At 51.5% G+C, this 24,877-nt stretch overlaps 1 protein-coding gene across 4 annotated transcripts in view; it reads right to left on the bottom strand.

Moving 5' to 3' along the window:
- Nucleotides 1-24,877, bottom strand: part of CNTN1 (contactin 1) — a 384,862-nt gene that overhangs the window by 47,232 nt on the left and 312,753 nt on the right. For all 4 annotated transcript variants that reach the window (XM_051850934.3, XM_051850935.3, XM_070049666.2 and 1 more), the window contains 4 exons: nt 22,888-23,046; nt 16,189-16,338; nt 6,707-6,777; nt 3,238-3,472 (listed from right to left, as the gene is read on the bottom strand). In XM_051850934.3, coding sequence (XP_051706894.1) covers nt 3,238-3,472; nt 6,707-6,777; nt 16,189-16,338; nt 22,888-23,046 — 615 coding nt within the window. The remainder of the gene's footprint in view (nt 1-3,237; nt 3,473-6,706; nt 6,778-16,188; nt 16,339-22,887; nt 23,047-24,877) is intronic.

Raw genomic sequence — 24,877 nt, 5'->3', positions numbered from 1 at the left:
TACGACAGGTTTCCTGGCCAAGGTGGACAGGCGGCCCTATGACAGGTTTCCCAGGCCAAGGTGGACAGGCGGCCCCACGACAGGTTTCCCAGGCCAAGGTGGACAGGCGGCCCCACGACAGGTTTCCCAGGCCAAGGTGGAGAGGCGGCCCCACGACAGGTTTCCCAGGCCAAGGTGGACAGGCGGCCCTATGACAGGTTTCCCAGGCCAACGTGGACAGGCGGCCCTACGACAGGTTTCCCAGGCCAAGGTGGACAAGGCGGCCCTATGACAGGTTTCCCAGGCCAAGGTGGACAGGCGGCCCCACGACAGGTTTCCCAGGCCAAGGTGGACAGGCGGCCCTACGACAGGTTTCCCAGGCCAAGGTGGACAGGCGGCCCCACGACAGGTTTCCCAGGCCAAGGTGGACAGGCGGCCCTATGACAGGTTTCCCAGGCCAAGGTGGACAGGCGGCCCTACGACAGGTTTCCCAGGCCAAGGTGGAGAGGCGGCCCTATGACAGGTTTCCCAGGCCAAGGTGGACAGGCGGCCCCACGACAGGTTTCCCAGGCCAAGGTGGACAGGCGGCCCTATGACAGGTTTCCCAGGCCAAGGTGGACAGGCGGCCCTACGACAGGTTTCCCAGGCCAAGGTGGAGAGGCGGCCCCACGACAGGTTTCCCAGGCCAAGGTGGACAGGCGGCCCTATGACAGGTTTCCCAGGCCAACGTGGACAGGCGGCCCTACGACAGGTTTCCCAGGCCAACGTGGACAGGCGGCCCTATGACAGGTTTCCCAGGCCAAGGTGGACAGGCGGCCCTACGACAGGTTTCCCAGGCCAAGGTGGAGAGGCGGCCCTATGACAGGTTTCCCAGGCCAAGGTGGAGAGGCGGCCCCACGACAGGTTTCCCAGGCCAAGGTGGACAGGCGGCCCCACGACAGGTTTCCCAGGCCAAGGTGGACAGGCGGTCCTATGACAGGTTTCCTGGCAGTGACAAGGAAACAATCACAGCGAATGCAAGTTTCAGCCCACGCGAGTTTTATGGGACTCAGGAACAATTTAGGAAAGAAGGACAATCATCCTAAAGGTCAGGACTAAGTTGAGATGGCAGGCACGGCTCTTTGCCTGAAAGCTGAGTTTAGAATCGAACGCGGCACTGGACACAGGTGAAACAGCCCTCACCTTCTCTGAGCGAGGTTCCCATGGTGCTGTCATCACTAGAATTCACGCAGGTTGTGTTTCTGCTGCGTAAGCAGAAGCACACAGAGTCTAGACAGGTCATCAGACTTCCTCATTATTTCATTATAAACTTAAATTGCTGTGATTTTTCATTCTTTCAATGCACTCAGTTGAGCTGACTTTGAGAAACATGTGCATGACTGCCTTTCCCACCTGCATGCTTAAAATGAATTTTATTCTGTATATTTAAGGTGTGCAACATGACGTATGGAGCTAGAGACACAGCTGTGTATGTTACTTGCATGTGGGCACTGCGGCGTACCATAAGCAGGTACATGCGAGGGTGTGCTCCCTTGTAGCCCAGGAGGAGGGCTCCAGGACCCTGCACATACCCACTCCCAGATGCCAAGTCTTTTGTATAAAGCGGAGTAGTACTTGCCTACACCTTCACATTACATTCTGCCACCCGCCTTAAACCATCCCTAGATTCTTTATATATCTAATACATGTAAATTCTATGTGAACAGTCATTATACTGTATTGCTTGGGATATAATGGTAAGAGTATTTCTGATGTACAATTGGCTGAGCCAATGGATCGCGAATCCTTGGAAGCAGGGTCGACTGGTTCAGCAAGAGGCAAGTACGCGTTGGAGGCAGCGATCGGGATGATGTGAAAACACACCCCACTTGTAACAAATACGAAGGACAAAACAGCAGACCTGAGAATTTTGGTGAGTTCCAAGGGATGGCTAAACGATGACATTAGACTAAGAATAACAGAAACTGGTAAACTAACAGAGCACTTATCTTCGGAGCAAACAGAGCCTTGCGCCTGATCTTAGCATCTGAACTCCTCCCTCCATGCATCTCACATGCATTCAGAGACAGAACTGGACGAGGATCAAGGATGCGTGTGTCAGATCAGAAGGCAACAAGGTCTCCGTCTGCTCTTACAGCCAATGATGACTCGTAGGGTGCATGGGGTGAAGAGACAGATAAGGCAGCCTGTCTTTATTAATGGAATATAAATGATAAAATTCCTAGTAAATTTATAGAAAATTATAGAAAACAAGGCAATCAGGGCTGGCACTGTGGAATAGTGAGTAAAGCTGGTGCCTGAGGCACCAGCAACCACATGGAAAGTGGTTCAAGTCCTGGTTGTTCCACTTCCAACCCAGCTCCCTGCTAACGCACCTGGAAAGCAGCAGAAGATGGCCCAAGTCCTTGGGCCCCTGCACCTGCTTGGGAGACCTGGAAGAAGCACCTGGCTCTTGGCTTTGGTCTGGCCCAGCGCCGGCCACTGCAGCCTTCTGGCGGCTAAACCAGTGGATAGCAGATCTCTCTCTCTCTCTGTCCGGGCCCGTCCCCTCTCTAACTCTGCCTTTCAAATAATAAACAAATCTACCTTAAGGAACAGAAATGAGAATAAGGCAACTGTGTTTGGTATAAAACTTCTATGTCATGGAGCACAAACACAGAAAGGCCCATAAGAGCATGCTCATTTCACTTGAAATTTCTAGAAAAACAAAGAGGGCCACTATCAGTACTGCTTTTTTCCCCCTCTGATCTAGGGGACACATTTTTGCCTTTCTATTAAAACAGCTCTGACTTTTGGACCCCGTTTTCACATAATCATCTACGGTTGCCTCAGGAGAAGTCCAGCACTTCGCTGTGATTTTCTTAAAAGCTGTAATTAGCAGGTTAAATTTTCAGGCAATTTTACAAATATTGCCGATGTTACAGAATTTCCAAGTAGACTTTATGCAGACACAGACACACTGACGTTCCCATCGAAGTGTGGACAATTTCTGAGACTAAACCTTAACAGGGGCCAGGACCAGGAGCCTACGCCCATGACCCAAGTGGGGATCTCCTATTCACTATGAACGTGATGTGAAGGAAGACGGTGCCAGCAACTTGCCTGTTGTTGGATGGGGAGGCTGACAGATCAGCTGTACTATACGCACACTGCCGTGAATGCCGCTTCGAGCGCAAGTCCTGAGCGAAACCCAGCTGCACCTGCACCAGGGAACCCGGCTTCCCCGTGGCTCAGCCGCCAGGCCCTGCCCCCACCTACCATCCTGCGCAGAGTTGATCACAGCGATGAGGCTGTAGGGCCCGTCCCCTTTGCTGTTGAAAGCCTTGACTTTGACCTGAAACGCAGTGGAAGGGCTCATGCTCTCGTCTTTGTGCACGTAGCGGCCGGTATCTGGGTTCGTAACCGTCACCTTTTTCCATTCTTCTCCATCAAAGGGCTTAAATGCAACTATGTAACCGAAGTTGTTGCCATAGTGGTATTCTCTTGACAAAGGCTACAGAGAGAGTGAAACAGCGCAATGGGTTTAGTGGCGCAGGTGACGGGGGGAAAGCCCTACTGAGTAATAAAACAGCACCTGGGCGAGTGTGCTCTTCGGGAAACACCCTTGGTGCTTAAGCGGCAGGTGCAGGTGGGAAACGTCGGAGTTCATGGGAAGCTCAGGTTCCCAGTGGTGTCCTGGCTGTTTCAAGGGCGTGGCTCTGGGCACTGCTGACTGGGAGAGGTTCTGCCCTGGCACAGGACTCCCTCCCTCCCCTCCCTGAGGCCAGAACCTCCTACTTGAGGACCACGTTCTCAAGGGCCATGGACTGGGCTATAGCCGAGCTCCACCCTCTGGCTCTCTGGCCTCCCCTGTCCTTGGTACCACCCTGAGTAACACGGCACACTTTACTTCTTTGTTTACTTTCTCGTCTCCCCGACTACGGAGCATCAGTGTTATAAAGGCAGAGGCCACCTCCTTCCCGCGTTCCTCGGCCCCCCAGCACCAGCACTAGAGCAGGTCCTCCAGGAACATGTGTGTGATGGGTGAGCCAAGGACGCTCTGCACAACGGAGTGGCAGCTGCCAGCCCTCTACACCATCTGTGCTTTGGAATAACGAAACTGCCCAGAAGCATGAAACAGTGTGGGTGTTGAGAGGAGGGGTAGCAGCTCACTCGCTGGTCGGAGGCTGGCTCTAGTACAGAAGCCAGCACTCCGCATTGCTGGTGCACTGCTCCTAACTCCTACACATGCCAATGGCTTGGTGAAAAAGCTCACGTCAGCCCCAACAAGGCATTACTTACAAATCCTGACCTGCAGCTGGTTCTAGTACTTGCCATGTAGTACCTTATAACTATTAAGGGAAATGCACACGTTGTGTATTTACTTTTTCCATCCAAAAATCAAAGTCAAGAAGTTTGGAAGTAAGAAACTCAAACTAAATATAACATAGTTGCTCGGATAGACTTAAGTAAAACAGCATAGAAACTGTCTTTGGTTGCAGCATTATTTTTTTTTTTTTTCCCGGCCGGCGCCGCGGCTCACTAGGCTAATCCTCCGCCTTGCAGCGCTGGCACACCGGGTTCTAGTCCCGGTCGGGGCGCCGGATTCTGTCCCAGTTGCCCCTCTTCCAGGCCAGCTCTCTGCTGTGGCCAGGGAGTGCAGTGGAGGATGGCCCAAGTGCTTGGGCCCTGCACCCCATGGGAGACCAGGAGAAGCACCTGGCTCCTGGCTTCAGATCCACACGGTGCGCCGGCCGCAGCGCACTGGCCGCGGCGGCCATTGGAGGGTGAACCAACGACAAAGGAAGACCTTTCTCCCTGTCTCTCTCTCACTGTTCACTCTGCCTGTCAAAAAAAAATTTTTTTTCCCCCGGGAGGCAGGCAGACAGACAGAAACAATTGCTGGTTCAGGCCCCAGTTGCCTGTACCAGCCACAGCTGGGGGAGGCGGAAGCCAGGAGCTGGGACTCTAACCGGGTCTCCAGTGTGGGTGATAGAGACCTGCGTGGGCCACCACCACTGCCTCCCTCAGCCTCAGGAAGCTGCAACTGAGAGCAGAGCTTGGATTCAAACCCAGGTGCCATGAAATCGAATGTGGGCATCCCATCTGCTGTGTTAGCCACTACGACAAACGGCCACCTCTGGGTGCGCTACAGCTATCCTGAAGCAAAACCTCAAGTTTGTGCAAACTGTGATTTTCAGATTCTTAGGTGGCATACATGAGCATTTCTGCAAAAGTTTAAATATTGTGTTTTTTTTTTTTTGACAGGCAGAGTTAGACAGTGAGAGAGAGAGAGAGAGAGAAAGGTTTTCCTTCCATTGGTTCACCCCCCAAATGGCCGCTACAGCCGGTGCGCTGCGCCGATTGGAAGCCAGGAGCCAGGTGCCTCCTCCTGGTCTCCCATGGGGTGCAGGGCCCAAGCACTTGGGCCATCCTCCACTGCACTCCCGGGCCACAGCAGAGAGCTGGCCTGGAAGAGGAGCAACCAGGACAGAACCAGCGCCCTGACTGGGACTAGAACCCGGGGTACCAGTGCCGCAGGTAGAGGATTAGGATTAGCCTAGTGAGCCGTGGCGTCGGCCTGCATACTGTTCTTACTGGCAGTTTTCTGCTGAGTTAATTCAGCAGGCAACAGAATTGGTTCAGGAGCTTTCAAATGTAATGATTTTCAAGTCCTAATCCTGAAAACTTGGTGTTTAGAATACTTCCCGCTCGGAACTTGTGGACAAAGCTCATCTTTTCCTGAAGCAGGTATCCAGATAACTCAGAAAGCTTATGAGAACTGAGCCAGACAGAAAACAGTAAGATGTTCTTTTACAGTACTGGAATTTTTTGGATACTTTGTTGATAATAAAACGTAGAAATAAATACTTTGAGGTTTATTTTAACAAAAGATAATTTTTCTAAGTTTTTCTTTGAAGTGTGGTTTAAATGTCAAATATAAAATGTGGCTACAGAGCACAGAATGTAGTCAAGTATTGCTAAATATCCACTCTTTACACAAATCAATTTGATTCATGCACGGAATAAAGCTATCATTTTTCCTGAAGGCCCCAAAACGCTCCTGAGCCTAACTTTTGCCATTTACTATCTGGAGTGCTGAAACACCAAACATATTTACTAAGTAACTGAATCTGAATAACATGTGTTGCCTGGATACATGCCAGCAATTTCCTTCAGACATGTTCGTGCTGTCACAGCCCTGCCGTCCCCTCTCACTTCAAGGATCCAGCTCAGCGGTACCGTTCCCGAGCAGACCGCTCTGAGGACCCTGCCAGCGGAACCCCTCCTGAGCCATCCTGGATCCTCACTCGCAAGCCCTTCAGGTGCCTCCTCAGACCATTCTGAGTGACTGCTCTGGGGTCAAGGTGCACCTCCGACGGAAAGTCGGGTTTGGATAAAGAGAAAGACGGTCCACTGCGTCTCTGGAGTTCGGAACGTCTGGAGGAAATGTGCTCGCTGCAGTTGGGGTCTCGGACCACGATGGTGCGGAATCTCTCTGGAATCGGAAGTTAAATGCTGGACCTTCCAGGCTAAGGGTCCCTAGTCACCCAGCCTGTAGGTCTGCGTAGGACTCCACACTTAACCGACAGGAAGCCGGAGGAATGGACACCCACGGGACACAAACGAGGAAGTGCACCCTGGAAGCCACCGTTTAGTTAACTCCTTTCAGCGAGCACAGGGGCTGGAGAGTAAGTGGATAAAGCCGGGGGCTGCGTGCTTACCGCCCAGGGGGCTGCGTGCTTACCGCCCAGGTGATGGTCAGCTCTCGGTTGCTCCCGCCGCCGCCTCCCACGTCGGAAGGAGCCACGTTCGGGGCTGAAACGAGAAAGCAAAGCAGCGATGAGACAGGGGCTGTGCGTTTGTGTTCCGGTGTGAGCGTTCCAACTGACCACAGACACCGTGAACACCTGTCTCGCCTGATCCACGCCGCTACGCAAGGATCGTGCCCCGAGCTGCGGTCCCTGTCTCCCTGCAGAGCCCAGCAAGGGACAGCAGGCGTCCGCCCCCAATACCCGTGGCCTTTCCGTGTCCCCACTGCTAGTTGGATCTCAAAAAAGATTACACAGACTTGTCCACAGATTTCCCAGACTTGGCTGGGAAAACGTCTTACAGTGTGTATTTTTAAAATATTTATTAATTTTGTTAATACGTGTGTGTGTGGGGGAGAGAGAGAGGGAGAGGGAGAGAGAGAAAGAGAAAGAGGGAGAGAAACACCAGTGAATGAGGATGAATCTACTCTCTGCTGGCTCACAGCCCAAGCAGTGGCTGGGGTTGGGTGAGGCTGAAGCCTGGAGTGCGGAACTCAACCCAGGTCTCCCACAGGGGAGGCAGGGACCCTGCCCCCTAGGCCATCGGTGCTGCCTCCCAGGGGTCACAAGGGCAGGCAGCTGGAGTCGGGAACCAGCCCTGGGCATGAACGCCAGGCACTCTGACACGGAAAGTTAGCTTTCCAACAAGGGGTCAATTACTAGAGCCAATGCCTGCACCTACACGTTTACCCTTCTTATAAATACTTATTTACTTGAAAGGCATAGTGACACATGCACAGAGAGAGAGAAAAAGAGAGGGGGAGGGAGGATGACAAGGAGGAGTGGGGGAGGAGGGGCGAGACGGAGGGAGAGAGAGGGGGAGAGAGAGATTTTCCATCCACTTGTACACTCCCCAAATGGCTGCAAAGGCCAGGTATGGGCCAGGTTAAAGCACACAGCCTGGAACCCATCCAGGTCTCCCACAAGCACTTGGGCCATCTTCTGCTGCTTTCCCAGGCCATAGCAGGGAGCTGGATCAGAAGTGGAGCTGCCAGAACTCAAACTGATGTCCATGTGGGATGCTGGTGGCAGGTGGCAGCTCAGCCCACTGCACCACCGTGCCTGCCCCTACTTTTACTTTCGAATCCTGTGAACATCCAACACCTCCTTGTTTTATTATAGAAGGTTTATATTAGATTGCGCATTTTTCCATTCCACAACATTTAATTCAAAGTTGACCTACTCTTCAACAATCTCCCATTGAGCTCATGATTTTGAAAAAAATACAGAAATGCACAGAAATAAAGGAAACTATGTATCTTTTTTAAAAAAACATTTATTTTATTTATTTGAAAGACAGAGTTACAGAAAGAGGTAGAGCCAAAGAGAAACATCTTCCATTCGCTGCTTCATTCCCCAGGTGGCCACAATAGCCAGAACCTGCCGATCCAAAGCCAAGAGCCAGGAGCTTCCTCTGGGTCTCCCAAGCGGCTGCAGGGTCCCAAGGATTTGGGCCATCTTCTGCTGCTTTCCCAGGCCATAGCAGAGAGCTGGATTGGAAGTGCAGCAGTCAGGACTCGAACCAGCGCCCATATGGGATGCCGGCACTATAGGCTGGGGCTTTAACCCACTGTGCCACAGCACTGACCCCAGGCAACGATATCTCTTCATAGAGTATTTTTATATTTTATTAGGATTAATTACTGATCCCCCCCACACACGAGCCTTTAGCTGTGAATATTCAGTTGTAGACTAAGCAGTTCAGGGACATTTTTCCACAGATGGAACTGACACCTCCTCTCCACTGCCACACACAGGGCAGGGGGCTGCCTTGTGCACTCAGTCTTGGCCACAGAGAGACTTGTTTTATAGAAGCACAAAGAAGCCAAGGAATTTAACAGAGAACACAACAGGCACGTTCTAGATGCTAAATCATTGCAAAGAATCTCAATTAATATGTTGGGAAAATACTGAATTTTAATCAGGGATAGTATTCATAATTTTACTGTGAAAGATTAAAAAGTGATGTGTTGTTACGTTTCTTTTTCCATCATTTTAGTCTAATAGTGGTTCCCTTAAGATACCTGGTAGGAGTATGCCTATATTTTAGTCACAGCTCCAAAAACATTTAAAAAGGAAAATCAAGCTGATGCCAAGACTATCCTTCCTTATGAAAAGGAACAAGGTCTGCCAATTTTCCTTTTAGACTCTAATGCCTGAGTAATTTGCATACAAATACCTCTTTGAGCTTTGCTGTTTTATTTAACCATGCATACACTGGCTTGTGAAAAACCCTAAATAATGAAAAAATCACAAGATTAGATAAAGCTCAACCCTTGGTTCAAAATATGTTCATTACTCTAATTCTGGTTAAGTATTGCTTTAAATTGTGCAGTCATTGTTACAGATAAAATAAAATCAGGAATATAATTTCTCACTTTAATCTGCATCAAAATTTCATTGCATTGAAAGCAATCTTTTTTAGTAAGATTTTAAGCTGCTTATATAAAGCTCCAGTTTAGAAAACCAAAGTTTAGAAAACATGCGGTCGGTGCTGTGGTACAGTGGGTTAAAGCCCCAGCCTATAGTGCCGGCATCCCATATGGGCGCTGGTTCGAGTCCTGACTGCTGCACTTCCAATCCAGCTCTCTGTTATGGCCTGGGAAAGCAGCAGAAGATGGCCCAAGTCCTTGGGACCCTGCAGCCGCTTGGGAGACCCATGCATGAGAAGCTCCTGGCTCTTGGCTTTGGATCCGCAGGGTTCTGGCTATTGTGGCCACCTGGGGAGTGAAGCAGCGAATGGAAGATGTTTCTCTTTGGCTCTACCTCTTTCTACCTCATTCAGATCTAACAACTGCTTTTCGTATGTATTCGCAAGCCCTGAACTATAAAGTTCTGAAGGCAATGAAATCAATGAGCTGTGCAACAGTGGGCATTCAAACGAGAGCAGTTCTCTGTATCTCGTCCGAGCTCCTGGTCTGATGCAGGAGCTCACTGCCAATGTTTCCACGGCACCTGCCACTGCAGGTAGAAGAGGTGGGGGCTGAGACAGTGACTGGACAACAGCAGCGTCTCAGAGGTCCTATCCGGCAGGACTTGTTGCCATTCGTGGCTTTGGTTTCAGACAGGAAACTTTAAAGTAGGTGGAGCAAAGTAAGCCTGTTACTGGCTTCATGGAATCAGCTGGGGAAATTTTGGCTGGGCAGACAAGAATGATGTAAAGGGAAATAACCAAGATGCAAAATGAATTCTTAGGAAGAACCCCAAACGAGTATGGATTATTTGACTAAATGAAGTAAAAGAACTGATGCTTTCCAGTTTACCTTCCCCAGTCCATGGAAAGGCAAAGCATCTAATGCCGATCTTAGCCTTGTTTTCAGACAACACAGATTATATTGGGCAACAGCTTCTTGAAATCCCGATCTGCCCATCACACAGCTGCTTTGCTCCTCTGTCTCCTGTCACCAACTTCAACCTCAAGAACCATCACATCCTTCTCTCCCCTTCTCCTTCTACACAGAATTTTCAGTGCCAACTACAGACTGTGCTGTGCAAAGCACTAAAGACAGCCATGCGGATGCCATCGGATTCCAGTCCTGCAGGGGATCTCTGCAGAGCTATAGGAATTAAATACGCACAACCAGTTTTGACTGGAGGTACTAGGTATCCCTAATCCACAAGTTTTTTGAACGAATGATGCCAGCTCAATAACTGATTCACCTAGAATTTGTATTTATGTATTCGTTTCTATTTATTTGAAAGGCAGAATGAAAGAGAAAGAAAGAGCTTTCATCTACTGGTTCACCCCTACATGCCACAGCAGCTGGCACTGGGCCAGGCTGACGTCAGGAGACAGGCACTCCATCTGGGTCTCCCAACTAGGTGGCTGGGACCTAACCATCTGAGCCATCACCACCACCTTCCAGGGCAAGCATTAGCAGAAAGCTGCAATCAGAAGCAGATCCAGACCACCCACTGTGGGGAGCAAACCGGACTAGACTGAGTTACTGGAATTAAGACTTATTCTATGTATCTGCTCTCCCACAATATGGCGCTGGGAGAGAAGTAAACAGCTTCTACACAGCTGCCTCCAGTTCAGCTAATAAACTGTAGGACTTGCTCCTGATTGGAGGAGAGCAGCGTACTCGGCGTGTGGGCAGCCGAGTTAGGATTGGCGGAGGAGGACTATAAAGGAGGAGAGAGACGGCATTCACGAGGAACATCTAAGGGGAACATCTAGCTGAAGGAACACCTGTGCAGCCCCCCGAGAAAGCCGGCCGGCGGTGTGCCGCTCCCCTGCGGAGGTGGGGAATGTGGCCAGGGGGAACTGCCCTTCCACGGAGGTGGAAAGGATAGTAGCCAACCCGGGAGGAACCAGCGGCAAGCCCGGGGAGGGCCGAGCAGACGAAAGAACAGCGCAGGGTCCTGTGTCGTTCCTCCACGAAGAGGGGGAGCGACATAATGGTGCCGTGACTCGGATATGAAGCCTAGGCAGGGTTTAGTGTCGTTCCTCCGCGAAGAGGGGGAGCGACAACCCACAGCAGGTGTGCACCTGTGACCCACCACAGTGAGTGTGCATCTGTGACCACCCACAGCAGGTGTGCACCTGTGACCCCCCACAGTGAGTGTGCACCTGTGACCCCCCACAGTGAGTGTGCATCTGTGTCCACCCACAGTGAGTGTGCATCTGTGACCACACACAGCGGGGGTACACCTGTGACCATGCACAGTTAGTGTGCACCTATGACCATGCACAGAAGGTGTGCACCTGTGTCCACCCACAGTGAGTGTGCACCTGTGACAACGCACAGCAGGGGTGCACCTGTGTCCACCCACAGTTAGTGTGCACCTGTGTCCACCCACAGTGAGTGTGCACCTGTGACCACCCACAGTTAGTTGCACTTGTGACCACCCATAGCAGGTGTGCACCTGTGACCACCCAGTTATTGTGCACCTGTGACCACCCACAGTGAGTGTGCACCTGTGACCACGCACAGTGAGTGTGCACCTGTGACCACCCACAGTTAGAGTGCATCTGTGACCACCCAAAGCAGGGGTGCACCTGTGACCACCCACAGTGGGTGTGCACCTGTGACCACCCACAGTGGGTGTGCAGCGTCTAACCACCCAAAGTTGGTATGTAAGTGTATCACCACACAGTGTGTAGCCTGTGGAAGACACGAAGGTTGATTAGTCAAAGACCACAAAATATCATCTGACAATAGAGGAACAGCTATGTTAGAAGACACAGGCCTTACTTTCTCCACAGTGGAAGACAAAGGCCCATCTCAATATGTCACTCCTTGGCTGCACCTGACACTTCCTGTTTCACAAGTGTGTGTACGTGTCAGGGGGGACTTTGATGACTGTTAATACCACAAAGTAATTAATTCTATGACACGATACAGTCTGAGCAAACATAATACAAAAGGTGATGCCTAAAGCACGTGGTGCCAAGAAGGTGGTTCAGAGTCGCATTCCTGTCACAATTCTAGACTTGATACCACTCCGAACAACCTTTTCTCAGCATTTAACTTTTATTTATTCAATTTACTGAAAGGTAGAGAGAAGAGTTTAATGGAGAAGGACAGTGAGACAGGTGGACAGAGATCTCCCATCCACTAGTTCCTTGCCCAAATGTCTGCTATGGCCGTAGGTGGATCAGGCTGAAGCCAGAAGCCCTGGACTCAGTTCAGCCCTCACATGTGGGTGGAGGGACACAAGGACTTGAACCATCTCTGCTGCCTTCCAGGGTGCACGTGAGCAGCAAAGTGGAAGGAGGACAGAGCCAGGACGGGAACCAGGATGGGAACCAGGCTCTCTGTAAGGACGTGGGTAACTGAGCAACACCTTAACCAGGCCCCAGGTGCCGGCCTGCCTGGCACGTAAAGCTAAGGCACTGAGGCTGAACATCCCTCAGAGAAACACAAACCACCGGTAATGCGCACACGTCCCTAAACACGCAGCGATGCAGAGATGGGAACGTGAAAGAACTGGGCTTTCTCACGAGACACGGCTTTGTTTCTTGTGGTTTTTAAAAATAAATGTAATTTCGTCAACTTTGAGACTTTTAAAAAAACCCAGAGACAGATGTTATGGTAATCCTGCCCGGATGATGTGTCTATGCAGCACACAGCAGTCACCCTCTGATGTAAATGACTAAGACGCTGTTCGTAAGAGAACTCCTGGGACGGAGGGAAGTCTCCGCCCAAGCCAACGCAAGCATCCTTCCTCCCGTGAGCGGTTTGACTGCAAACAGCAGGGTTCGGATGAAGAAAACTTGGCCCCGAGACCACGGGAAATCAACCCTGCTCGAGGGTATTAAGCAAGGTCTGCATTTGAGACAAGTGTGCTACATGCTTTCACGGAAGTTTTCTTAGACCAATTTAATCAGCTGGTATTTTCTGTAATTTTATTTTGAAAATGAATGCTTGCTAAATCAAATCAAGTGCAGGATCTCTCAGTGTGAAATTATGCGGTCCAAACCACCAGTGGGCTCATGCTCCCTCTCTCTCCCCCCTCCATCCCCCTCCTCTCTTTTTCCAGGAAAGGGCAACATGTTCAGTCCATCCCACTGACGCCTCTACCACCAACATGGGTGGCTGCAAGGGGCAATAACAAACAACCAACACCAGGATCGTGGCCATGTGGTGTCTGTGCCCTGTGAGCCCTCTGCTCAGAACACCACAATTCCAGGTTTGTCCTAATCTGTCCTAATGCAAGTCCTCTGAAGAGGAGGACAAGAGACACATGTGTTCAAGTTGTGGGTGGAAAACCGAAACAGAAAACAATACATATTTAGGTCACATCACTTTCTTTTTTTTTAATTTTTTTTTTATGTGACAGAGTTAGACAGTGAGAGAGAAAGACAGAGAGAAAGGTCTTCCTTCTGTTGGTTCACCCCCTAAATGGCCGCTATGGCCTGAGCTATGCCAATCTGAAGCCCAGAGCTGTCGCTCCCCGTCTTCGTGGAGGAACGACACAGGACCCTGCGCTGTTCTTTTGTCTGCTCGGCCCTCCCCAGGTTTGCTGCTGGTTCTTCCCGGGTTGGCTACCATCCCTTCCACCTCGTGGAAGGGCAGTTCCCCCTGCCACTTTCCCCACTTCCGCGGGGGAGCGGCACACCACCGGCCGGCTCTCTCGGGGGCTGCTCAGATGTTCCTTCAGATAGATGTTCCTGGTGCATGTTGTCTCTCTCCTCCTTTATAGTCCTCTTCCACCAATCCTAACTCTGCTACCCACACGCCGAGTACACTGCTCTCCTCCAATCAGGAGCAAGATCAGCTCCTGCAGCTCAGTCAATCAAATTGGCAAGAGGCAGCTGTGCAGAAGCTGTTTACTCCCTTCTCAGCGCCATATTGTGGGAGAGCAGATGCATAGAATAAGTCTTAATTTCAGTAACTTAGTCTAGTCCGAGTTGCTCCCCACACAGAGCCAGGTGCTTCCTTCTGGTCTCCCATGCAGGTGCAGAGGCCCAAGGACTTGGGCCATCCTCTACTGCACTCCCAGGCCACAGCAGAGAGCTGGACTGGAAGAGGAGCCACCGGGACTGGAAGAGGAGCCACTGGGACTAGAACCCGGTGCCCATGTGGGATGCCGGTGCCGCAGGCAGAAGACAAACCAAGTGAGCCACGGTGCCAGCCCCAAGGTCAAGTCATATCACTGTCATGGCCGAGGATGAGATCTAACCTGCATGGATGTCTGCAACGCTGCCTTTACGAGGCAAAGCTCAAGGTGTGAGAAGAGCCTGCATGTGAATTCTGCATCCTACACTAACGGACACAAACAGCTGAGTGTCTCTGTGTCTACGGCGCCTTAGCGAGCACGAGGGCGGTGCTGCCGACATCAACACCCTATGAGGATTAAAGGAAATGAAGGTGACAATACTCGGCACAGACCATGTGGGCTAGTGCGGTTTTCTCCCTTGAGTTCACAGCCATCGTTTTTAGCTGATAAATCCGTGAAACTTTGAGACAGCTTACTGATGGAAGTTGTATGAATTACCCGGCTTTAAAAGCCTAGAGGAACTGCAACTCACAACTGGATGGAGAAGCCAGGCCAAGGAAATAAGGCAGTCAGAAAAAAGGGGCGAGGTACAGGCAGAGGCCACAGCCGCATTCCTGGCACACTGCCACTGCTTTAAAACCTCCTCCCCGAGATGAGGCACCGACTTTGGCCAGTCATAGTCAAAATAAACTCAGAGCTCCTACAAGAACACTTTTTTTTTTTTTTTTTTTGACAGGCAGAGTTAGATAGTGAGAGAGAGACAGAGAGAAAAGTCTTCCTTTGCCGTTGGTTCACCCCTCCAAATGGCCACTACAGCCGGTGCTGTGCTGATCCGAAGGCAGGAGCCAGGTGCTTCTCCTGGTCTCCCATGCGGGTGCAGGGCCCAAGCATTTGGACCATCCTCCACTGCACTCCGGGGCCACAGCAGAGAGCTGGACTGAAAGAGAAGCAACCGGGACAGAATCTGGTGCCCCAACCGGGACCAGAACCTGGGGTGCTGGGGCCACAGGTGGAGGATTAGCCTAGTGAGCCGCGGCACTGGCCAGAACATTTGTTTTTGATAGGGAATAATCCAAGAAGGGCTCTCATGAGAATCAGAGCTGTGTGGAGGAAACGGGCCAAGAGTGCTGTGACCTTGCACTAAAGCCTATTTGAAAGCAGTTGGTCTTCCAAGTCTGAGCTGCTGGGGCAGCCGCAGCTGGGCCATGACAGAGGGCACCGTTAGAGTGACAGCTACGAGGGAAACATCCCAGTGATGTCTCCGAGATGCCAGGACTCCCCAGAGGTACGGCGCTAAGAGAGCCCGGTCGCAGGCTCTCTGCTCCCTGGCCAGCCCCGTCTCTGCCCACGCCCATCAGCCCTGCAGCTGCTCACTGACACACGTCTCACAGGCACACAGTCCTGAGCCTTCTCCTGCCGGGGACCTGCTGAGTGCAGTCTGCCAGTGAGACTCAGACTCCCCACTGGCTTTACACTCTGAGCAACGACTGCATTGAGATGATCTCCCGTGGCTTCCACCCACTCCTTCCCCTACATTAACAACAAACAGGCTGGCGCCGCAGCTCAATAGGCTAATCCTCCAACTGCGGCGCCAGCACACTAGGCCACAGCGCGCCAGCCGTGGTGGCCACTGGAGGGTGAACCAACGGCAAAAGGAAGACCTTTCTCTCTGTCTCTCTCTCTCTCACTGTCCACTCTGCCTGTCAAAAAAAAAAAAAAAAAAAAAGAAAGAAAAAAAAAACAAACAAAAACAAACAAACAAAAAAAACCAACAACAACAAAATTCTTACTCTTTGTATTTCCATGTTTGATTGCTGTCTCCAGGACACAGAATAGATACATTTATGATACGCACATGCATGTCTTTTAGAAGAACTGCTTACGTCTACGTCCTACAATAATTTCCCCATCCCCAGCTTAAAATGCCCCAGCGTTCACCAGCCTGTGAAAACAAAGTGTTTCCCGTACATACCAGCACCATCTGTTTTGATTTTGTTTGACGGTATACTGGGCTCTCCCAGGCCTAAGGTGTTGGTTGCCACCACTCGAAACTCGTACTCCATCCAAGGGATTAAATCCACTGCTTTCGCTGCTTCCATGTTTCCTTCAATGATTGGGGGATCTAGGAAAAAAAATTACACAAAAATATGAGTTGATGAACTTACTCTTTACATTTTATCTATTTTATTTATTTGAATGACAGAGGCAGAGAGAGAGAGAGAAAGGAGATCTTCTACCCACTGGTTCACTCCCCAAATGCCTACGACACGCGAGGCAGAGCCAGGGCGAAGCAAAGAGCCAGGAACTCAATCAGGGTCTCCCACTGAGCCATCACTGCCACCTCTCAAGAGGAACCTCTGCAGCAGGAAGCTAGGATTGGGAGCAGATCTGGACTGAAACCCGGGTACTCTGATGTGGCAGGTGTCCCAGTGGGTATCTTAACTGCTGCTCAAATGTCTGCCATGAATAACTTCGCCAACTCCCCATTTTCGTTTCACTGTTTCGGAGAGAACGGCGGGTATTATAGGCAGTTGAAGAAAACTAACGACAAGGAGTGACAGGACGTTGAGTTCAGGCAGGGAGGCCACTGCTGAACACGCTCAACAGAGGACGCCCGTTTGCATCACCCGTCTGGTAGGTCTCGGGTTGGGGAATCCTGCACTTCTAACAGGCTCCTGGCCATGCCTTTGCTGCTACTCCATGGGCTACACCTTGAGTAGCGAGAACTCTAGGAAGACTCTAGAGAGACTTCTGGAGGCAAGGGTGCAAGCGGGGCAAAATTGTTAGGGACGGTGACTGCTGCAGCCCAGGACCAGAAAACGAGGTACTACCGAGATGGTAAAGGACGATGCTCACACCTATTTCTAGTTGGTGGAGTAGATTTATACTCTCTTCCCTCAGAGCAGCGATAACAAACATTAAAATAATTCAGTACTCCTCAGAATTCATGCTAGTGGATACTAACATGAGGTTATAAATTATCAGTAGGATATGACTCTAGCTTATTTATTTCATCAAGATATGATAAAATATATAATCAAGCAAAGTCTGTATTGTAAGCTCTCTTTAAATATTTCCATGTGATAAATAATAACCTACACATACACTTGCATTAAATACCTGCACACCACTTATCTGGAGAATGTTTCTTTAGGCCTATGACTCATCACCTCATTATTTAGGGAATTCGAGTCTGGCAGTGTAGACCATGAAGGTTATGTCTTCCTAAGCTACTCATCCATTACCATAACAAACACAAATCATTCTAGGTTCCAGGTTCTAATTTTGCACACATTTTCTTGTGGCTGAGCCCATCCCGTGCTGCACCTGCCGTGATGTTAACTCTGCTGGACACTGATTCGGCCATCCGTTCTCTCCGTTACTGTTTGTTGACTTCTGATGGGAAATGCGGCACCACCATCTCCTCTGCTTTGCTTCTACCTCTTGATTTCCTGCTCTCCCACCCACTTCACATTCATCCAGAACCCTCCAGCTCCTGCACATGGGGGCTGGCTGGGAGGTAACTGGGACAGGGAAAGAGGCGTTCTGGTTGGTGAAGGGCTCCACTTGGACCAAAGGAGAAACAGCACTGGCTGTTAGGACTCCGAGAAGCCCCCTGAAGAGGGTCCCTCTTCTCCGTGGATGCTTTACAATCACCTCAACCCCCTACAGAGAAGAGTCTGCAGAGCGTTAAATGGTGTCTGACACCCTGTGACTGCCACCTCACTTGGAGAAAGGTCTTGGCTGACCTATAAGTTAGGTTTAAGGCTATCATTAAGTTAAAGATCTTTGGCTAAGATCATCCTGGATCATCTGAGTGGGTCCAAACCCAATGGCAATCCCCCTTATAAGATGTACAGGGAAGACACTCCTAACATGGGGAGGCTACGGGACCATGCAGGCTGCACCCAGCAGCCAGGGTGCAGTGGGGACCACGAGCCACTGGAAGAGACACGGCATGAATGGAGCTCAGCAGAGGACGCAGATCAGCGAGCACTCTGTCCTAGCGTTCCGCCCTCCAGCACCACAGGCGAGGACAGTCTGCTGTTTGTAGCCACTGTGCTGATGGTCGTTGGCTATGGAAGTCCTAGAAAACCAACACAGAAGCTGGTGTGTCGCTCCCCCTCTTCGTGGAGGAGCAACACAGGACCCTGCGCTGTTCTTTCGTCTGCTCGGCCCTCCCCGGGTTTGCTGCTGGTTCTTCCCGGGTTGGCTACTATCCCTTCCACCTCCGTGGAAGGGCAGTTCCCCCTGGCCGCATTCCCCACTTCCGCAGGGGAGCGGCACACCGCCGGCCGGCTCTCTGGGGGCTGCACGGGTTCCCTTAGATGTTCCCCATAGATGTTCCTGGTGCATGCCGTCTCTCTCCTCCTTTATAGTCCTCCTCCGCCAATCCCAACTCGGCTGAGTACGCTGCTCTCCAATCAGGAGCAAGTCCTACAGTTAATTGGTTGAACTGGAGGCAGCTGTGCGGAAGCTGTTTACTTCTCTCCCAGCGCCATATTGTGGGAGAGCAGATGCATAGAATAAGTCCTAATTCGAGTAACTTAGTCCAGTCCGGATTGCTCCCCACAGATCCCCCTTTCTTTTTATTTTTTAGCGTTGATACGCGCCTGTCTTCGGTGTCCCGCGGAACACACTCTGCTCTACTTGCTAGAGTTGCCACAGGCTCTTACAAGTCCTATCAATCAGGAAAACCGAATCCGGGTCCTCTCTTCGCCATTGTGAGGAGGTTTTTAGGCGCTGATGCATGCCTGTGTTCGGTGCCCTGCAGCGCATGCTCTGCTCTGCCCACAGGGGCTTACAAAACCTATCAGGCAAACCGAATCCAAGCCTTCTCATTGCCTTATTGTGGGGGAGACTTATTAGTGTTGGTTCGTGCCTATCTTCGGTGACCTGCAGCTCATACTCTGGTCGAGCTTTGCTGGCGCTTACCGCCTTAAATCAGGCAGACCGAATCCAAGCTTAATATTGTTGTATTGTGGGGAAGCCTTACTGATGTTAATTCGTGCCTGTCTTCGGTGACCTGCGGCGCATAAGCTGCTAGCTGCCCGCAGGTGCTCATCGCCTCACTTGATTAGGCAGACCGAATCCAAGCTCTCACATTGCAGTGTTGTAGGGAGGCCTTTTTATTTCTCTATTTCTCTATCTCCGGGCATTTCTATTTCTCCCATTTTACTTCTATCTTCCAGCATTCCTATTTCTCTCACTTTACTTCTAAAACTTCTGTTTCTCTTATCCCCGCAGCTTCCCGGCACCTCGCCCTGCCGGCAGCTTCACGGCTCCGCGCAGCTTCCCGGCGCCTCGCCCCGCCAGCGGGCTCCGCCCCGAGGCTGCTTCTCCGCGCCTCGCCGGCTCTGAGCCGCTTCAGCCCGCGCCTCATCTGCGCAGCTTCCCGGCTTTGCGCGGTCCGCGGGCTCCACGCTTAACCCTTTCGCGTCTGAACCACGGCCTACGCCAGCCCCGTTCCCTATCTATTCACGCCCCGTGCTCTCTCTGCACGCGGCGGCTTCCGCGAGTAACACAGCGTAGCTCACGTGTCCGCCACTAGGATTCAATCTAAGTTCCCCGGGCTAGCCTGGCGAATTCAACCCAGCGTACGTCTCCGCCCCACGGTTTGGCTTCCCGTCCTTTGCTCCCCGGGCTAATCAGACGGATCCCAATCTGGCTTGCGTCTCAGCTTCTGGTTTTAACTTTTCGCCCCCTATTCCCGGGCTAACTTGAGAATCCCAAAGTGGCTTTCGTTTCCGCCTTGGCCTGCCCCCCGCGGCTTCAATTTCCCTAACATTTTTCTCTACCCGGTATGTTTCCCCAAGCTTTCCTCCAACGATATTCCTCCCTCATTTCTCCTGGCCTCTCCCCACAGTCCGCGTCCGAGTCTGTTTGTTCTAGCTTTCACTTTCGCTTTCGACCTTAAAGATTTCTCCCAGCTTCCCCCCGTAGTCCGTATCCGAGTCTATGCCTAGGCTTTCAATAGCTTCTTCCGGCACCCTTTTTCGTCCGGCTTTTCCCTAGGCTGTTTACTAGTCTCTTTCTCCGGTAATTTCCCTAGGCTCTTTGCTAGTTTCTCTCTCCGATATTTTCCCAGTTCTTCCCGTTTCTTCCCTCCTAAGTTTGCTATCCGTCCTAAGTTTCCTATCCGAGTCACGTTTCTTCCCTCCTAAGTTTTCTATCCGTCCTAGGTTTCCTATCCGAGCTAGGTTTCCTATCCGAGTCACGGCACCATTATGTCGCTCCCCCTCTTCGTGGAGGAGCAACACAGGACCCTGCGCTGTTCTTTCGTCTGCTCGGCCCTCCCCGGGTTTGCTGCTGGTTCTTCCCGGGTTGGCTACTATCCCTTCCACCTCCGTGGAAGGGCAGTTCCCCCTGGCCGCATTCCCCACTTCCGCAGGGGAGCGGCACACCGCCGGCCGGCTCTCTGGGGGCTGCACGGGTTCCCTTAGATGTTCCCCATAGATGTTCCTGGTGCATGCCGTCTCTCTCCTCCTTTATAGTCCTCCTCCGCCAATCCCAACTCGGCTGAGTACGCTGCTCTCCAATCAGGAGCAAGTCCTACAGTTAATTGGTTGAACTGGAGGCAGCTGTGCGGAAGCTGTTTACTTCTCTCCCAGCGCCATATTGTGGGAGAGCAGATGCATAGAATAAGTCCTAATTCGAGTAACTTAGTCCAGTCCGGATTGCTCCCCACACTGGTGGAATTATCTCTAAGTTTGTGACTTAGGAGGCCGCGTAAGGAAGTGCGGTAGAAGGCCCCAGCGGACAGCCTGACCCTCAGCGCTGCTTCCAGTGCCACAAGACCCCAGCACTCATCAAGACCCCATCGCCCACAAGACTCAGCATCACTCATGAGCTGAGTGTATGGAACAGCAATGTGGGAGGTGTTCCCAAGGGCCTGTCTCGGCAAGGGCGTGGTGTCTGCCTGGTGGTCAAACACAACATGGGACTCTTCCAGCAGGTGGGCGGTCGGCGGGTGTGGGTGGTCCTTCCGGGTCACCACACAGAGAACCACGTGGGAGACTGACTTCAAGCACATGGGAGGGTCCCACCAAGAAACACCCCCCACACACGGAAGACCAGTAAGAGGTTGCAGGAGGAGAGAGTTGTGCCTGCCCTCCTGGAGCATTTGAAGGAGTGGTCAGCTATACGGCAGGGAAAGGCAACACCAGTTATTTGGGGCAGGAACTGGATTCCAGCTGAGGAGCTGGGCCTCTGATTTTAATGATGGAGCTGAAGAAAAAGCAGCAGCAAACACTGGGGGCTCACGACCTTGACAAGGCGGACCTCAGGAGGAAGTCTGTGAGCCAGAGGCAAACGGTTCTCTCAAAGGGCAACAGGAGGCAGACGTCAAGCAGACAGGCTCACAACGTGCCTCCTGCACAATGAGGGGAGGGGTGTGGGGTCTACAATGAAGCAGAGTCTTCCTACCAGGACTGCTGAGAGCCTGGAAACTGCTTGTCTTACAACAAAGTCATCCTTGCTAATTCGTAGGAGCATCCATGCCAATGACATGGCATGCGAATGTCAAACACAGCTTTCGGTAGACGGTTATACCACCCCTCACAAATGCCATTAATGTAAGCAGTCAGAATCAGAGCAAAAATAGCCAACGGCTTTCACCACTGAAAGAAGTTCCCAGAATGAAATGTGGCTTCTACCTGGCCTGCTGTCACTGCTCCAGGTCTGCCAAGGAATTCCGACCCAGGACACGTCACAAGGACAGAAGCTCAAGGCAGGCTTCCCCTCTCTCAGCCACTTCCCCAGCTCTGACCTCGCTACGCAGCCCGTGTCATCTCTGCAAATGGAACTCCTAGACTGGCCACAGGCACACAAGCTGCCCACTGCTGCTGACGCCATAAATAAGAGTGTCCATTGTTAAGTCAACAACAGGAGTCACTCTGCACCTGCTCCCCATGTAGGATCTCTGTCCTTAATGTGTTGTACTATGTGAATTAATGGCATAACTAGTACTCAAACAGTACTTTATACTTTGTGTGTCTGTGTCAAATTTTTACTTAGTATATACCAAGTTGATCTCCTGTGTATAAAGATAACTGAATATGAATCTTGATGAAGAATGTGATGGGAGAGGGAGCAGAAGATGGGATGGTTGTAAGTGGGAGGGAGGTCATGGGGGGGAAAGCTGCTATAATCCAAAAGTTGTACTTTGGAAATCTATATTTATTAAATAAAAGTTGAAAAAAAAAGGCAGAATGCATTTCAAGGTAGATAATGCACTTCCTTTTTTTTGTTTATTTTTTGACAGGCAGAGTGGACAGTGAGAGAGAGACAGAGAGAAAGGTCTTCCTTTGCCATTGGTTCACCCTCCAATGGCCGCCGCGGCCGGTGTGCTGCGGCCGGCGCACTGCGCTGATCCGATCGCAGGAGCCAGGTGCTTCTCCTGGTCTCCCATGGGGTGCAGGGCCCAAGCACCTGGGCCATCCTCCACTGCCTTCCTGGGCCACAGCAGAGAGCTGGCCTGGAAGAGGGGCAACCGGGACAGAATCCGGCGCCGCGACCGGGACTAGAACCTGCTGTGCCGGCGCCGCAAGGTAGAGGATTAGCCTAGTGAGCTGTGGCGCCGGCCAATAATGCACTTCTAACAACCCACAGGTTTTCATGTTCGACAGAAGAGTTCCTGGAGAACACACACACACGAACAGACGACACCCACCTGTCTTCGCATCTTTCCAGCCGTCGGAGAGCTGGGTCTTGGTCTGGATGGTGTACTTGGAGATGGGGCTGTGGTTGTCAGAACCGCGGCTCCAGGTGAGTGCCACAGACGTGGCTCGCACGTCTTCTATTCTCAGGCCACCTGGGGGACCTGGGGGGCCTGGGGGAAAACAGGGGTGATGAATCAATGGATGCCAGCTAGGGAATGAAGTGCACGACCCACCACAAAGCAGACCCCCTTACAGTCAACCCAGAGGACAGGTGCACGGCAGGACCAGCGCGGCTGTGCTTCTTGTAAATACAGACCCAGGTGGATTTCACAGGATGATTCCACGCGTCTCTCAGGGAAGGAGAGAAATGGCGCCCTTATTCAGGATGCACAAAAAGCCAGTGGCACCTACGGGACCTGACAGACTCACACAGTGAGGCTCCGTCTGTGCCCACTCAGCACGGGGACCAGTGGTGGTGGCTCAATTCAGGACGCACAGGAGGGTCTTCTGTGCCCCTCCCCCAAACAGAACAAATTCTGTTATATAATCTTTTTTTTTAATTTTAATTTTTTATTTTTTGACAGAGTGGATAGTGAGAGAGAGAGACAGAGAGAAAGGTCTTCCTTTAGCCATTGGTTCACCCTCCAATGGCCGCCACGGCTGGCACACTGCGCTGATCTGAAGGCAGGAGCCAGGTGCTTCTCCTGGTCTCCCATGGGGTGCGGGGCCCAAGCACTTGGGCCATCCTCCACTGCACTCCCTGGCCACAGCAGAGAGCTGGCCTGGAAGAGGGGCAACCGGGACAGAATCCGGTGCCCTGACCGGGACTAGAACCCGGTGTGCCAGCACCACAAGGCGGAGGATTAGCCTAGTGAGCTGCGGTGCCGGCCCCTTTTATATAATCTTAAATGTTGTAGGTGATTGTTTTTTTATTTGGAGCAGAAATCTCTGGGAATGACTTCAAGTATCATTTTGTATAATCAATTTCATGTTAGTTGTAACAGTAACCGTAAACAACAGTAAAAGAAATGTTTTGATTGTATAAGTAGACACAATCATCAACTCAGATATTTCAGCAATGCTCTGCGAACACCAAATTATGGACTGACGTCTCAGGACACGCGCAGTGCTGCTGTGATGTGTAAGACGAGGTGTGGGACATACGCTTCCCTCGTCAGCACCGGGGTCATTCATTCATCCCCTGGCATGACAGCACTGTGGCGAGGGCCAGAGCTTGGAAGACGAATGAGACACAACCTTTGGAACCTTTAAGAACTCTCTGCCTTGAAAACTGAGACGGAACAGCAAAGTGTGTCTGCAAGCGGATGCACAGGGAGCAGCCGAGGCTGCGACACAAGCACACGAGGGTGCTGCAGGTGCCATCACGACTTCTTCTCTGGAAAAATGAGAAGCGGGGTTTTCTCACTGCGAGCTGACTTCGACTGCTCACAAGGGCTCTCCGTGACCGCAGCGTCCTAGAAGGGGCGTTTCAGAAAACACCCTGACTTGTTTTCCTTGCACCAGAGGCGACCATCAGCAGGGGAACTCGGGGTCTGAACACACGATCGACGTGGGTGAGCCGTCCCACGATGAACCTGCATGTCTGCAGTCACCCGAGGGGGGCTTTTCCTCCACACGGGCCTTGGGCCTTGTGGAAGCCCAGATGACACCAGAACCGTCACCAGTCTCCCCAGGGCTGGTCCACGCAGGAACAAGGATGTGCATACCAGCGGACACCCACGAGCAGGAATACTGAAACATCACAAGACAGACCCTACTGATGGCACTATGTTTTATTACCTGGAAACACATCACGAATGTCATCTGCAACAATGGACTTCTTGATGCTAAATAACTGAAACAGCCACACAAATACAAGGCAGCACATCTGACACTCACAGGGAACACACTGCATTTTCACAAACCACGCTGAAGTACAGTGCACATCTCGGTCCGAACCTAGAAGCTCAGCGTTCCACACAGAGCATGACCCCACGTGAG

Source organism: Oryctolagus cuniculus, chromosome 9 (assembly GCF_051225735.1).
Source record: "Oryctolagus cuniculus isolate XC-2025 breed Fujian yellow rabbit chromosome 9, ASM5122573v1, whole genome shotgun sequence".
Classification (NCBI taxonomy): domain Eukaryota; kingdom Metazoa; phylum Chordata; class Mammalia; order Lagomorpha; family Leporidae; genus Oryctolagus; species Oryctolagus cuniculus.
Note: the sequence above shows the minus strand (reverse complement) of the source record. Positions and strands in the feature narration are given on the sequence as shown.